This window comes from Amblyomma mixtum, chromosome 10 (genome assembly GCF_055824585.1).
Source record: "Amblyomma mixtum isolate Tamu chromosome 10, ASM5582458v1, whole genome shotgun sequence".
NCBI lineage: Eukaryota > Metazoa > Arthropoda > Arachnida > Ixodida > Ixodidae > Amblyomma > Amblyomma mixtum.
In genome coordinates this window covers 56,393,715-56,408,970 of record NC_143021.1, presented here as the reverse complement: position 1 = coordinate 56,408,970, position 15,256 = coordinate 56,393,715, and the positions used below count along the sequence as shown (strand labels likewise).

General features: G+C 45.9%; 1 protein-coding gene across 6 annotated transcripts in view; it reads right to left on the bottom strand.

Moving 5' to 3' along the window:
- Positions 1-452: 452 nt before the first annotated feature.
- Positions 453-15,256, bottom strand: part of LOC149325856 (CUE domain-containing protein 1) — a 55,754-nt gene continuing 40,950 nt past the window's right edge. For 4 of the 6 annotated variants that reach the window (XM_089562616.1, XM_089562618.1, XM_089562620.1 and 1 more), the window contains one exon: positions 453-8,801. In XM_089562616.1, the coding sequence (XP_089418742.1) occupies positions 8,649-8,801 (153 nt within the window). In that variant the 3' untranslated portion in view covers positions 453-8,648. Of the gene's footprint in view, positions 8,807-15,256 lie in introns of all 6 variants that reach the window. The other 2 variants (XM_089562621.1, XM_089562617.1) reach the window with 2 other exon arrangements.

The window sequence follows — 15,256 nt, the reverse complement described above, 5'->3', positions numbered from 1 at the left end:
CTGCATCTTCGTGCTTTTCCTTCTCTCATCACTTGTTGCGCACTGGAAAGTCGGCACTCCTCTGCCAGCCCCAATTCCAGCAGCAGAGCTTCCAACCCACTCGAGCTACGCAGCTTATTGGCTGCAGCCACGGCAGCTGCCCGACACCTGAAGGAATCAAAACCAATAGGCATCTCTCAACTTGTATACGCTGGTGCAAGTGACGGAGGAACATGCGAGCATGATAAAGCCACCGGAAAGGGCTCACTAACTTTTGAGCACGACAGTGGGTTCCCTGCTGCATGTCAAAGAGTATTATTTGGCTCAGATGTTCATGAAAACGCAGTGTAGCAATTGAGAGAGTTGTGCTCTCCTCGGAAGGTGTTTCACAGCCCCTTTAATATGATTACATGGGTCAGCATGAAGTCCGTAATACCTGCAACACTTACAAATGCACCAGTGTAAGGAAGTAGTAGCTCTCACAATATGATGTTTATTCAATGCATTATCACAATAGCTTTGGCGACAAACAAAAACAATTGTTGGTAAGCAACTCACATGAAATGGTATGAAAGTTGCTGCTTCTCCAGCAGCTAAGCACGACGCTGCCAAATTCTGCAACTATACAAAGCAATGCGAGTCAAGTGAATCTCATTTATTCCTTTTTCAAAGACCATTTAGTGCCCTTTTTAATGTTTCCATGAAGTTCTTTCATGTGGAAAGGGTATAAAAGCAAGGCTGTGAAAGTGATGTGGCACAGCAAAACTGTGGTACAGTCAGACCACATAAAAATATTTGAATTAAGCGGGCTTTAGAATTATCCAAAATTGAGGCAAAACAAAGAAAGGTAAGTGCACAACTTCATTCAACCATTCACAGCACTTTCGCGTTCCTACCATTGCACTAAACAAAGCTGTGATCGACTGCTAAATGATTAACTCCTCTCTCAGCAGAAGCTCGTTTAAAATCGTCGCTGTCTCGTGTCATTCCCGGCTTCGACATGCATAAAACATGGCCTGCACTGTTCACTAGAGCTTTTATTCTTCAGCACACGCCGACATATGTCCCTGATGCTAGGCCTGCCCTACACTCTTCTCCATTTTGTGGATGTGGGGCCAAACTAAACAATCTACAGACGCAAAAAAAAACACATCTTTTGAGCAGAGGGAGGCATTGCTGACCAGCGATAACCTGGAGGATTAATGAGCCTGCATCCAACAGGTTCTCAGGGCAGCTCAAGCCAGTGGAGCCCTGGAATAAGCACTCCACCCGTAAGCTCGAACAAGTTCCCTTCCTTTTATTAAAGATTTTCCTCCTCCTCCTCGGCATTCTTAGTGCACGCACAGGTAGCGGTCAAGGTCAGATGTGCCAGGATCGTGGCGCAGCCCTGAAGAGCACGTGCAGAATAGCCTTTGATACGAGCATTGGTCGATCGAAAAGGCGCGACACCAATTAAAATAGCCCGCCCAGTCCACTACCAATGTGCCGCTGCTGCGGTATCGAGAAGTTCAGCGCGGCACGCGATATGTGCATAGAAAATATAGGCAGTCTGCTGAGCAGCACTGCAATTGTTCCAATGCGTGTCTAGAAACTACTGCTACGCACTGCAGCCATCAACAGCTTGGGCTTTATTCTTGCCGCAACCCAGCTAGCTGACACACGCAACATGCGACTTCGGCAGAGCTCAGAAGAGGGTGGGGTGGAAAAGCACTACAGATACACCTGAAAATGCTTGCTTCTCTCACTAGGCTGTGTGTTACAGCACAGCAAACAAACTCTTTCGCATGCTGCCTGGATTACCAAATGCGTTCAGGCACCAATGAAGTGCACATGGTCGCTTCACCGTTGTGGCGTCACCACACCACGATTGTAGTCGGCTGCCGCTGTCTACACGATAGTACATGAACTGATCAAGCATTGCACTGCCAACCTCCAAGGAGCAAAAAATCTGCGGATAATGAGAGAACTCCGCCAGGTGGCATGTCAGCTGCTTGCCCATGCGGTGAAGGACATCAGCCAATGGCGTGCAGAACTAGTTCTTGTCCCCTGCGCTCGCTGGCCGCCGCCGCCAGCCAATTTTGCAATCATTGTCATAGCAACCATTGTCAGAACAATCATTTGGCATAACCTTTCATGGTTCAGATAGAACGTACATGGACAAATCTAGGACCAAAGCTAGCAAATGTCCTTGCAACGCCACTGGCGACGTCGTTTGAAAAAGCCGATGTTGCCGAGCATATCGTGGCGGCTTCTCAAGTGAAGTGAATGCAAGTGAATGCTGCTTGCAGCCAGTGAAAGCAGTTGCAGTTTTCGATTCTCTGCTAAAATTCACATAAAAATACATAAGAATTTACATAACATAATAAAATTTACATAATCGCCTGTACAAATCCTACGAATTATCCAGGATTTCGAATTAACCGAGGAGGAATTAGCAAAAGTCCTTTTTTTTGTAAGCGAAACACAGAATTAGAAAATCAAGAAATAGCAAGAACCATCTGAAAAGCTGAAAAGTCAGAATTACTTCTGAAAATGACACTGAACTGAAAATGAGATTGGGAACAAAAATCATGTGGGTGAAACGCCTGTAAGAGTGCTGCCACCTAAAGGCCGAGTCACACTGCGGAAACAGTCAGCCAACCCGACCGACAAAACAGTGGTTTCGCCGAGTTGGCGATCCTGTCACACCACGGCAACACGAACAATGGGGAAATGTGTCGTTGTCACCCGACAGCATGTGTTGACATCATGTGTGCCACTTGTCCAGAAACTCTCTGTCACACCAGAAAAACCACTTCAATCGCGTTGCCTTGCGCTTCTCCGCTTTTGCTCGCGTGCTCTCCTTTGTGCACAACTGCTGCGTGTGCACAGCTGCCGAAACTGGAGACACCTTGCACTGCTATAGGTACTGGCGGTTTCGCAGAATATCAGACGAACTATGACCGTGCACAGTTGCTGAGGAGCAGCCTTGCTGGTACACTGCGCCATCGATTCTGAATCGGACCGCAAGCCGCCATTGCAGAGAAACCGCATTGGATGATCGACTGGCGGCGAAGGGCGCCTGAGCAAGGCGTTTTCAACAACTTGACGAGAGAGAATTAAACATGGACTACACGTACCTACTTTCTGTGCCATGTGTCTACTTCTACGCATTTCATATTTTGCACGGATATTCCACAATGCATTATCAGCCTGGCCGGTCACAAAAATTCATGCCACAATCTCGGCAGATTCATCGAGCTTGTTTCGCACTGTCAGAGTACTAAAAAAAGGTATAATTAATGGATCATTCTTGCAGTGAAATGGGAACCTAGTAAAATTATTGTGATTGCTATATTCAAGAAAAAAATCCAGCACTGCTTCCATGTTCATCTCAAGTTCAAAAATAGCAGGACAGGCAACTCGCACTCACCTGTGAAATCGGTCTAAACTAGCGACCTCTTGAAACAAAGATTTTTTCAGATCACACTATTGATATTTTGGGTATGTTATATCCATGGAAAGTGCCTCTCTTCAATCATCGTGATCAGGTCACTTTACTGGCGGCACGGGAAAGACGGCGACATGTTCACGCGAGCAACTGGCACACTCGTATGCCGGCTCCTGCTCGGGTGGTTCTCGCACACAAACCCGTCAAGAAACTGCTGGAGCTCGCGGCCGAGGCAGTCCCTACACAAGGCACAAGGCATTCCTTTTGGCTCCTTACAGAGCCAGAAGTGTACGCTTGCTCACAAGAAAGCGACAGGGATCGTAAGAAACGTGCTTCTCCACAGCGGCCGCATCCCCCAGCCGACGGTGGCCACGGTAGCTTTGCCATCTGTATGCGCCCACCTACAAGACACCGTACTGTGGCAGACAGCACTGCAACGAAAGGAAACGCTCTTTTTTTGCACTTTGCAAACGACGTTTACAAGCCCAAAAGGCAGAAAAGCGGTGAATCACCACCAAGTGCTTGTTTTGGGTTGGTGCGGTGTCTCCAGGAAATTTGCCCGGGCAGTGAACAGGGCCAACCGCATCCACAAACGCTGTTTGCTTATTAATGCGAACGCATTGCTAGGCTATGTCGGCCGCTTTCTGCCTTCAAAACCGTGTCCGCAGTGATTGTGGGAAACTATAAAGAGATATCGTCTCAAAAGTGGTTATGATCGAAGGATGGATGGATGGAATAAACTTTAATATCCAACAGATAAGGTGATCTACCCACTCCCCGACACGCAGGTCAGGGGGCGGGCGCCGCTGCCTGAGATTCAGGCTGGGAGGTCTTGGGTCCCAGCAACCTCTTCAGTCAGTTGGATGAGCAGGAGCTGGAGCTCAAGGTCCGAGCTGCGCAGCAGGGTCTCCCAGGTGTCTCTACTGTCTATACTGTGCATTCCCCCGGGAGAGTACGACCATTCCCATATTATGTGGTCGAGCGTCCCTCTCACTCCACAAAGATTACATTTATCGCTCCTGGCCTTGGGGAACGTGTGAGGATGCGGTGCAAAAGTTTTGGTGCCAAACGGATCATTACTAAATTAATTAGAGCCGAAAAAGTGACCAAAAGTGGGCGTGGTGGGGCCGGGAGTAGCATGAAATATGAATCGGCAGAAGTGCGGTGCCACGTGACACACTATGTGATGTACCACGTGACTGGAAAGGTGGGTGGGGCCAACGCGGGCATGAAATTTGAAATGCACGGCACTGAATTTGAATGTCCTTCCCTTACGGGGCGGTTCAGGTGTCCACCGATATGTGAGACAGATACTGCGCTATTTCCTTTCCTCGAAAACCAATTTACCGATTTTTACCCAAATGAATACCCAGGTGAAACGATGGGGGCTTTGGAGTTAAGTGAAATCTAATCAACAACAAACTACAGAAATGCCAGTAGTAAATTAAGATGAATTAATGTGCATTAGAATGAATTAAGGTGAATTATGTAAGGTGAATTAATGTGGGTATAATGCGGCTTAATGACACATAGGAATGAATTAAAGATGAGTTAGACTAAATCAATTTTGAATTAAGCATGAAATAAATTGATCTATTCCAAATGGAATTAATTAAGAGTGAATCAAATGGATTAATTGTGCTGAAATTGTTAATTGATCCAATTAAGCATGGCTTAAATGAATTGTGAATTAAATATGAACTGATTATAGAGTAAGGTACATCAACTGCGGTTTAAGGTGAATTATGTGATTCGATTGTCAGACGAGCAACTAGAGGCAAAGAGGAGCAATTAGAGGCGTCAATGCTTTCGCATTGCTCCAATGCAGTCTCCGCAGTGCCCTCCAATGTTCTGCTCTGGTTCCCGCAAGCTGTCACACCGAGGCACCAGCACAGCAACCTGTCTCGTTTCTCTGCCATTCGTTCAATGTGACAAGACGTTGAGGGACAAGTTGATTAGGCGACTTGTTGACGGCTCACTTGCAAACGTGTTTGGCTGATGTCATTGTGTTTCCGCAGTGTGACACGGGCTTAAGTGTCAAGGTGCGCTTGCGTATATTCGCAGCCTCCTTTTTTTTTTCAAATGAAGCCAAACTTTCACTGACGCATTTAACATGAGGCGTTCACGATCATAGCTAATGTAGATTACTTGGCTTCAAAAGTCAACAGCACACAGAAGTAAGGTGCAGCTGCTAAACTGCAGCCTGTATGCAGAGCCTGATGGTCACCTACATCTTTTCATCTCTGCAACTTTTGAATGTTGTGCATATGTGAGAGGTGAAATATTCGTGTTGTTCAGGGTTAGTGGGTAACCCTAGCGGACGTTCACGCAGCAGAGAAAGGTGAACAAGAGGAGGCAAACACAGCAACAAAGGCGTGAAATCTGCGCTTTTACTGCTTGTTTTTTTTTTGCCTTCTGTCAAGGCAACGAGACCAAAGCATAAGTAGTGGCCAAGGGAGACAATGTGACCGAACAAAATGAGCCTCTCCAACAAGGCAGGAGCTCTGTTCCCATGGTGCACCACCAGCTCTTTCAGTTGCCACACCGGATGGCAGCAGCAAGTAGGGAAGAGCAGCAAGGCACAATCCCCTTCCTCAGAACACACTGACTAGCTTCATTCACCAAAGGAAAACAGATCACACACTAAATATGAGCACGGGCTCCAAAGGCACCAAATGCTAAAAAGGACAAAAGCTGCCAAGGAACAGCAAAAACTGAGTACCTCTGCCTACCGCAGCAACGCGTGCTCCTGAGCACACATCAGCTGAGGAGGAAAAAAACGGGAACACTTCATTGAGTCTCCAACACTTGGCTAACAACACCCCACCAGCAGAATGCTGGTCCACCCGCTGCTGCTTGGGATGGTGGCCATTATCACAAAGTCACCATGCACCGTGGGCAAATCAAGGTGGCCTGTCACTCCCATTTATACGCTGCATTTGAAAGGGAACCCACTCACCATTCTTCACATTAACAATGTCAGTGAAATGTGTGGTCAACAACTGTAATCCAGGATAAGCCATCAAGTTATGGAGATTTAACATGCACAGTGTTTCACTTGCGCACCTTATTCTTCAGTGGCATAATTGCTAAGAAAAAGGACAGGTGGGTTTGTTGTTTGCTCATGACAGCCTAAGTCTCCACCCTGTGCATTTGCCCAAGGAAATCAAATAAAAACACAGTAGAACCACACTGACACGTGCCCGGTTCATGCTCAAAATACGTTCTTGGATTACACAATTTCCCAGTAACTAGGCCTAAAATTTTGATAAATTCTGGTCCTATAATACAGAGACCAACACCAGACGTGTAAGTGTATGAATGAGCCAAAAACAGGAGAATGCGACTTAAGGACTTATATGCTGTGGCAGTCACCCACCTGCAGTGCCTACATGCAAAGGGGCGAAGCATAAAAAAAAAGAAGAAGAAACACCAACTGTGCGCCAGCATACGAGCGGGCTGCTGCCACAGGGACACGGCGTGAGGAGGAGAAATGCAGGAGCTCCTTCGCAGTGCCTAAGGGCAAAGGAGCGAAACATTTGAGAACTACGATGTGAGAACGCAAGGTCTGCATGGTGGTGGAGAAAAAAAAACGGAGTGGATACTTAGCTCCGCGTTATGAGCATGACGCAATAGCTTTAACAGGCTAATGCCCCTGCAAGTGGAATTGGTCATTCTCTCTTTAATATTCACATATCCCTGGGTCTTCATACCGCTCCTGCAGAGTGGCACAGCGGTTAAGCAACAGGCATTGTGAAGGCAGGCGCTGTTACTGGTGGGGCTTGGGCGACTCAGGTCGGTCTTTTCGAGCAACCACTCACAACCAATCATGACTGCCGCAGTGAGCAGTTTGTGATGATGTAAAATGGCCACATAGGCGAGTAACCTAGGTCGTGTTGCTCCTAGGTTACTCGCCCATGTGGCCCACCTGTGTTGCTTCTCTGGGGATTTTTCACCCATGCCCGACGTCAGGTGTTCCGCTGAACGGGACCCATAAAGTTATCGTGTTAGAAATTTTACTGCCAATGCCCAGGGGCTATTTGGGAATGCGGTGTAAAGAGTAAGAATGCCACAGCAGCTTACCTACACTGCACTGCAGTGCACTTGTGCATCCGAAAACAAGGAAGAGACCTCAACTGCTTTCACGATTGCTGTCGACTGACCAGATGCTCTGTGAAGTTTCTTCTCTCCCAAGAACAACGCAAATGCGCATTTGCAAACTGAATTCTGGAAGCACTAGCAAAGGTTTGGTTCAGGCCTTCTGCCAAGTAATGCCAAAGATATTGTTATGAAGTGAAAGTGTGAATAAATATTCGCCTTTCTACCTCATTCAACAGTTGTGTTTTTAAGAATTTTAGGTGCCCTGGATCGTACATTTCCCCTATAATGCGCATTTTTCTCCACACTTTCTTTTTTTTAAACATGTCAACGAGATTCTACTGTATCCAACACAAATACTGCTTGTTTTGACTGAAGCTGAAACAAGTACCTTATGGATTGTACATTGCGAAACAGATGAAAGGCAAAAAAAGAAGATGAGTGCATGTCTGTGTTGCCTTTTACTTTCGTATTTCGTCTGCTCTGCGCAGTACCACCCACAGTGAAGTATTAGTACCAACTTGCTGACCCATCTATGCTGAACTGGTGCATGCCCAATTCATGCAAAGTGCTCATTATAACCCAAAATCATGGCAAGAAAGCAAGCCCAGACTGCCAAGACCAAAGAGTCCAAGACCGCAGAGAGAGCATCCATAAGCTTGCTCCATCCTCCACAGCCACGCTATGACGCAATACGGGCATTTTCCGGCCCAGTCACATAATTGATGAAGACCAGCTCAGAAATGCAATTCCCATTCAGGTATTATACATGCATAGGCCATAGTTAAGCTGAAATGAATTTTCTACGGTTGCTGGGCCAAGTGTCCCTGCCAGTGTGCATGACGTTTGCTCATCCAAATTATTCCTTCAATTTGCTGAGAAATCTTGTTGGTCGGTGCATTCCAAAAACGCTGGCCTCGCTTTCTCATTCCCCGAGTGACCACACCAGCCGAGGGCTTTGCAAAACTGAGTGTGGTAGCTGAGAATGCAGGGCACATAAACTATCAAAGAAAAAAGAAAAAAAACTTTTCCAAATGCCAGCAGCCTCTTGCAGCAGGAGGCCACACACAGACACAGCGCTCTCCACCTTTCTGCAGATGCACATTTTGGGTGCTGTGTGGGCCTCGTTTTGGGGGGACTCCTAGCTGTGGAATGCGTTTCCCGAGTGGCCGGTGGTGGTGGTGGTGCAGTCCCCCCTGGCCACTGCAGCAGCAGCAGTGCGGACAGCAGCCCTCTCATCACAGCTGGCGGGTGGCAGAGCGACCATCACCGCCCACCAAGTGGAGGGCCCCTGCTGGGCTGAAACAGAACACAGGCACCATCAGAACGCACCTAACAGTCTGCAGTGCCACTACATGACACACAATGCTCAACGAGAACCAATGCTACACTCAGCGAATGGTTTGGTTTAGTTTATGGGGTTTAACGTCCCGAGGCGACTAAGGCTATGAGAGACACCGTAGTGGAGGGCTCCGGAAATTTATACCACCTGGGGTTCTTTAACGTGCACTGACATCGCACAGTACACGGGCCTCTGGAATTTCTCCTCCAAAGAAATTCAACCGCCGTGGCCGGGATCGAACCCGCGTCTTTCGGGTCAGCAGCCGAGCACCATAACCACTGAGCCACCACGGCAGCTACACTCAGCGAATGTTTGTCTTGTCAATGAGGGTGTAGCGATGCGCGCGGCTGACAGAGGCAGAATCTCGAAAAGGACGAAGTGGCTGGCACATGCAACAGAGAACGCTCGGGACCTTGGCCTCGGCCGGACACTGCCGCCATCGCTCTGCCGCGATCTCTTCGGAAGCCGTCTAATAAACGTGGCCGCGGTCACCTCCTGGGTGACCTTCACGTCGACCTCTACAAGGGGAAGGCTATAGAGATGGAGCATCCGCAACTATTAATGTGATCTATTTTCCGTTTTCTAGGGTGGGCCTACCTCCAAAATTTTCGGAGTCCTTTAGAATTTTGGCTGGGGGGCCAACTTTCAAATGCTATCACATTTTTTTCTTCCCAAATGTGGCTAGGAAGGCCCCCAAAATTTATCATTCTGCCAAATAGTTGACAGTGCACCGTGCAGCCTCTTGCATTGCGGTACCTTCACTCCGCAACTGGTGCAGCTGGCGCCATCTGTGGAAGCTTCTCATAACAACAAGTGCCCAGTAAATAACTCTGAACATTTTTTCCTTGCCTTTCAACAAGGAAAGTTGGTAGTTCTGCAAGAAATACACCTTCGATAACAAATACTGACAATATATTATCTTTCAAGGCAAAATTATGAGGGGTGTTCAAGTTAAACTGGGACTTTCGTCTGCATCTTTCGCAATAGTATAACGCAAGAAATAGGCTTTATTTCTCGATGTATTCCGCAACTACACTGAAACAATTTCCCTGGTGTTTCGCCAGCAATCCAATGCCAGTAGCGCAGAAAGACTAGTCAGTGTGGCACAGCCATGACTGGACAGCATGCTTCACTGCGTCATCACAGCTCAAGTGGCGACCCTCGAGTAACTCTTTCAGTGGCCCAAACAGATGGAAATCACTCCAGACAGGGTCTGCCCTGTGGAGAGTGTGCGGTACCTCCCAGCCCAGTTCCTGCAATGTGCATGTCGTGCCAGGCGCAGTACGTGGCATGCACTGTGCTGCAGGAACAGGTCTCCCTTGGTGACCTGGTCTGGTGCGCGCTCACTGTGTACTCAGCCATCTTACTCAGCACATGGCTTCCATTTCTCACAGACTATGGGCCACCATGTGGCAAGAGCAGAGATACGTCCCACGTGTAAATGACTAACAAGAAGTGGCAGGGTCCCTTGTAAGGATGACTAGAAGGAAAAAAGCTGAATGCCCCTGTTTAAAGGGCAGCTCCAGCACTTTTTTGAGAAGTTTGCGATATTCAAGGATTCAAATCTATATAGGCCGTACGTAAAGCATGCCAATTGTTTTTGCACTACCATTTAAAATAGTGACGTAATCGACGATTGAATTTTACGCTTCTCACTGCACCGGAGGAGTGCAGGAAAACTCACCGTGACGTCATGGAAGGTATGATTTCAATTACCGCTGTCGTCAGCCACACCCTGCCCTGGCTCGTTAGACACTGCCAAACAGCTCTCGGCAGGGTTCGCTTTCGGTGACGTTGGTTTTTTTCCTTCAAAGCAGGCGTTCGTGCGTTGTAAATGTACAGTCAGGCCAGAATGAAACGCGAACAAGCATATTCAGTAATTTTCCACTTTTCAGCGAAATATTCCTTTACAACCTGTTAATAAATACATACTTCGACAGACCTTTCACCCTTGAATATGAATCAGGCTAGTTGTGCACTGGAGCTCAAAGTACACAAGTAAGATATTTTGTTTTGATGACAGGCGCTGTTCGCGTTTCATTCCGGTCTGACTGTACCAATACGTTCGATGACATCATCATGCACCCCTCACTTGGCATTGTGCACAGCGGAGAAGCTTGAAGGGCATCTGGATTTTAATCGGTGATTACGTCACGAATTCAAGTGCTAAACCAAAAAGACTTCGCATGCTTTACCTGCAAATTTCACACATTCAACCCTCTTAACGCTCGTTGGTTTCTAAAGCCTATGCAGCTTCCCTTTAAGTACTAAAAAAGGAGTAGAGGCATCAGATTTCTGGATACCTAAATTTTTTTTTCTCTGAAGTGATGCACTGGACAATAATATAAATGAGCCGGAACGTGCACGGTAGCTGAGTAATTTATAAGTGATTTTTTTTTTCTCGTGCCGTTTCGATTTCAAAAGCCGAATGGCGGCTGTGACATACCTGGCACAGTGGTTCAGTGGTTACGGCACTCAGCTACTGAGCCAGAGTTCCCGGGCTCGAACCTCGCCGCAGCAGCCATGTTTCGATGGAGGCGAAACGCAAGAGGTGCCCGTGTTCTGTGGGATGTCAGTGCACGTTAAAGATCCTCAGGTGGTCGAAATTATTCCGGAAACCTCCACTACCGCACCCCTTTCTCTCTTTCCTCTTTCACTCCCACCTTCCTCCCTTCCCTTATGGTGTGGTTCAGGTGTCCACCAAGATGTGTGAGACAGTTGCTGCGCCATTTCGTTTTCTCAAAAATCAATTTACCAATTTCAATTTTTCTGTTTGAAAATTGCAATATATACCTATCGCTCCTTGTTCATTTTTTGTCATTCAAACTTTTGAGCAGGCGTGCATAAGAGTTGATGTGAATAAAAAAACAAACAACACAAGGACCACACTGCAGTTTTTGTATGCCTCATATGACCAGCACGCATCTTCTGTGTCAAAACCTATGTTCTATGTTGGCGCAATCCACGGGAGTTCTTATGTTTTCTAATGTGCTGCGCATCATTCCAAAGAAAGAAAACGCAACTAAAATTTAGTGTGTCCAGTTTTTTTAAAGAGTAAGTAGGGCAATATTTGGCTGCATAAGAAAAGGGGATGTGCTTTGGCTCCATAGCTTCCACTACACTGCCAGAGAAAGTTGTTGCAGAGTACAGGTATGTGTTATTATTATTAGTATTATTCACAATACTGTGAGCCTTTCTCAGGCTCTGACAGGAGTGGAACAATGCAATAAAGGACAGGCATGGTGTTCCGAAGCACTAAAACAAGAAATACAGGACACTTAAATCACGTCCTCAGAAGAGTGCAGAACTGCGGACTCAAACAATAAATGACGCATGATAAAAATAATTGGTTAACAAGATTACAACAGTCACTTTTTTTCAAAAAAAGATTCAACGCCAGCAACAAAATCATCCAGTGGCAAATCATTCATATACTGGTAGGGCAGGTTATTCCACACTTCTACGGCTCGAGGGAAAAATGAAAATTTAAACAGATCACACCTTGCAGCAAACGGCCTAATGCACGTGTCGTGGTTGGTTCGTTTGGAGCGGTGGTGAGGTGGCTTTAAGTAAGTTTCTTTATCTATGTTGACACAATCATGATACAGCAGGAAAAGAAATTTTATGCAGGCAGTCTGGCGCCGGCATTCTAATGTCAAGATGCTCGACCTGGTGTGCAAAAGAGACACTGTTGAAACAAGAGTGACGGGAATATATGAAACGGAGAGCTATGTATTGAATTCTTTCTAGTTTCTTATTGAGACATGATTGGTGGGGGTTCCAAACTATGGCGCTATTTATTTATTTATTTATTTATTTATTTGTGTGGTACCCTCAGGGTACAAAGTACATTTCAGAGGGGAAGGGCAGTTGATAACAAGAAAAAAGTAAACAAAGCACAATTCATACAAAACTATAGAACAACTGAGGCAAGATAAACAGAAGTGAGCAAAATTAACTCGGAACAGATTAATAAAATAGTTTAAGAACAATACTAGTAGGTGGAGAACACGACACTACAATAAAATACAAAAGCGATCATTATGTAATCAGAGTGGTAAGTATTCTTCTAAATTGAGTTGAATCAGTGATGCTAGTTAATGATGCGGGTAGGGAATTCCATTCTTTAGAGGTTAGCGGAAAATAGGATTGCACACATGTCACTGTGTTACAATGAGGCACTGTGACCTTTTGTTGATGATCATGACAGTGAGAAATGAATGGTGCTGGTTGAATCCATCGAGAGCGAAGTTGAAAATTGGAGTAGAAAATCTTATGGAATAGGCAGATGCGGAAGTGCTTACGGCGGGTAGCTAGTGGCAGGAGGTTTAAAGACCTTTTCATTTGGGTGACGCTAGATGTACAATGGTAATTGCCTAAAATGAATCTAGTTGCACGATTCTGGACAGTTTCCAGAACCTGTGTCAGTGAAACTTGTCCAGGGTCCCATATGGATGAAGCGTATTCCATTTGCAGTCGTACGTAGGTCGTGTATAATAATGATTTTAACGAAGATGGAGCAAGTGTAAAATTTCTTCGGAGATAACCTAGCGTTTTGTTTGTTTTAGATGCTATATGTTCGATATGAAGTTTCCAGGACAGGGTGTTAGTTATATGTATGCCAAGATACCGGAACGATCTTATGCTTTCAAGGGGATGATTGTGAAGAAAATAAAGAGGACAAGTAGTATTTGAACACGAAACTCTCATAGATTTGCATTTTTTAATATTTAGTTCCATTTTCCAATTATGACACCTAGTATGTTATTAAGATCGACCTGGAGAGAGCGAATATCGTTATCGAATATCGGAATCGTTAGTTATTTTACGGTAAATCACGCAGTCGTCGGCAAAGAAACAAATCCTAGAGTTAACAGTAGCAGGCAGGTCATTAATATAAATAAGAAAACAGTAAAGGGCCAAGGACAGATCCTTGAGGAACCCCAGAACCAACTGGCACGGCAGAAGAATTAGTGTCATTAGCATGCACAAACTGAAGGCGAGAAAAAAGAAACGCGCGAATCCAGTACAGAACAGAAGGTTAAATATTTAGAATGCTGAGTTTATATAGAAGTAATGAATGGTTAACTTTATCGAATGCCTTAGCGAAGTCAAGAAATATGCAGTCTGTGGAAAACGCGGAGTCTAAGTAGAAGTGCAGATCATTAGTAAAGGAAAGTAATTGAGTTTCACAGGAGAAACCTTTCCGAAAGCCATGCTGAGTAAGAGAAAAGAAGCTATTATCTTCAAGAAAATTAACAAGGTCAGTGAAAATTATATGTTCCATTATTGTGCACGGTATTGATGTGAGAGAGATGGGTCGATAGTTAGACGGGTTCTGTTTGTCACCGGCTTTATGTACAGGTATGACCTTAGCAGTTTTCCAGTCCTCGGGTAGTACGCCATCATGGTACGACTGTGAGAATATGCTTTCCAAAATGATAGAGGTATATTCAACAGTATTCCGAAGAAATTTGCTATTAATGCCATCGATTCCGCTAGAAGATGTTTGTTTTAAATTATTAATGATCGGTATAATGCCATGAGAGTCAAACACAATAGACGATATGCGAAATTGCTTGGCGGTCTGGCAACACCGCGCCCACAACTTCCGGTTTCCATCTTGGCGCGGTCGAGCTCGTCGAGCTGGTGCATCGTTTGCTATGTGTACTTTCTTCTTGCGAGTGGAATTTCAACAGGCAAGCTTCAGCTGCTGCGTTGTTTTCACAGCTGATCTTCGACCAAATGTAGGTGCTTTCAATAAGCGCCAGCTTACTCCTACCGCATCCTCAGCTTCGCTTGAAGTCTGGCGCTGATGATCGCAATAATCCGCACTCGAAAGTGGGTTGGAAAGTCGAACCGTGACCGTGTGCTGTTGTCGTTTTAATGCTCGCATTAAAGCACCAGTTCAAGCATCACGCATTATCATGGCTATTTTATTCCCAGGTGGACGCGAATTCATCTGGTAGGGTAGCGAGCGGTTATTTTGCGGTGAGTGCGCACGTGTGTTGACAAACTTCTGTGACAGTGCGAAATTTCGTTCGCGCCGACGCCAGGAGCTTCGTGTATTGCAGTATAATCACACAGGACCCTCGACCAGCTGCGTAATTCGATTCAGGAGAGCAAGCTGCCGGGCTAGTTGGTGAAGCATGTTAAATTGAATTCAGCGCAAAAATACAGACCTATATATCCCTATATATCCCCGGTACTTCAGCATGAATAAACAGTTGGTAGTTAGCGCTCGTGAACGTCTCAGTGTGTCTCTCTTTGTCCCTTGTCTGTATTTTTGCGCTGAATTCAATTTAACGTAATTCGATTCCTTTACTGTAATGTGCAATGCGCATCCGCGGTTTTCAACGTCACCGTTTCAGAGCCCGGCGTCGGTTGATTTTCGCCACAATTCGTTG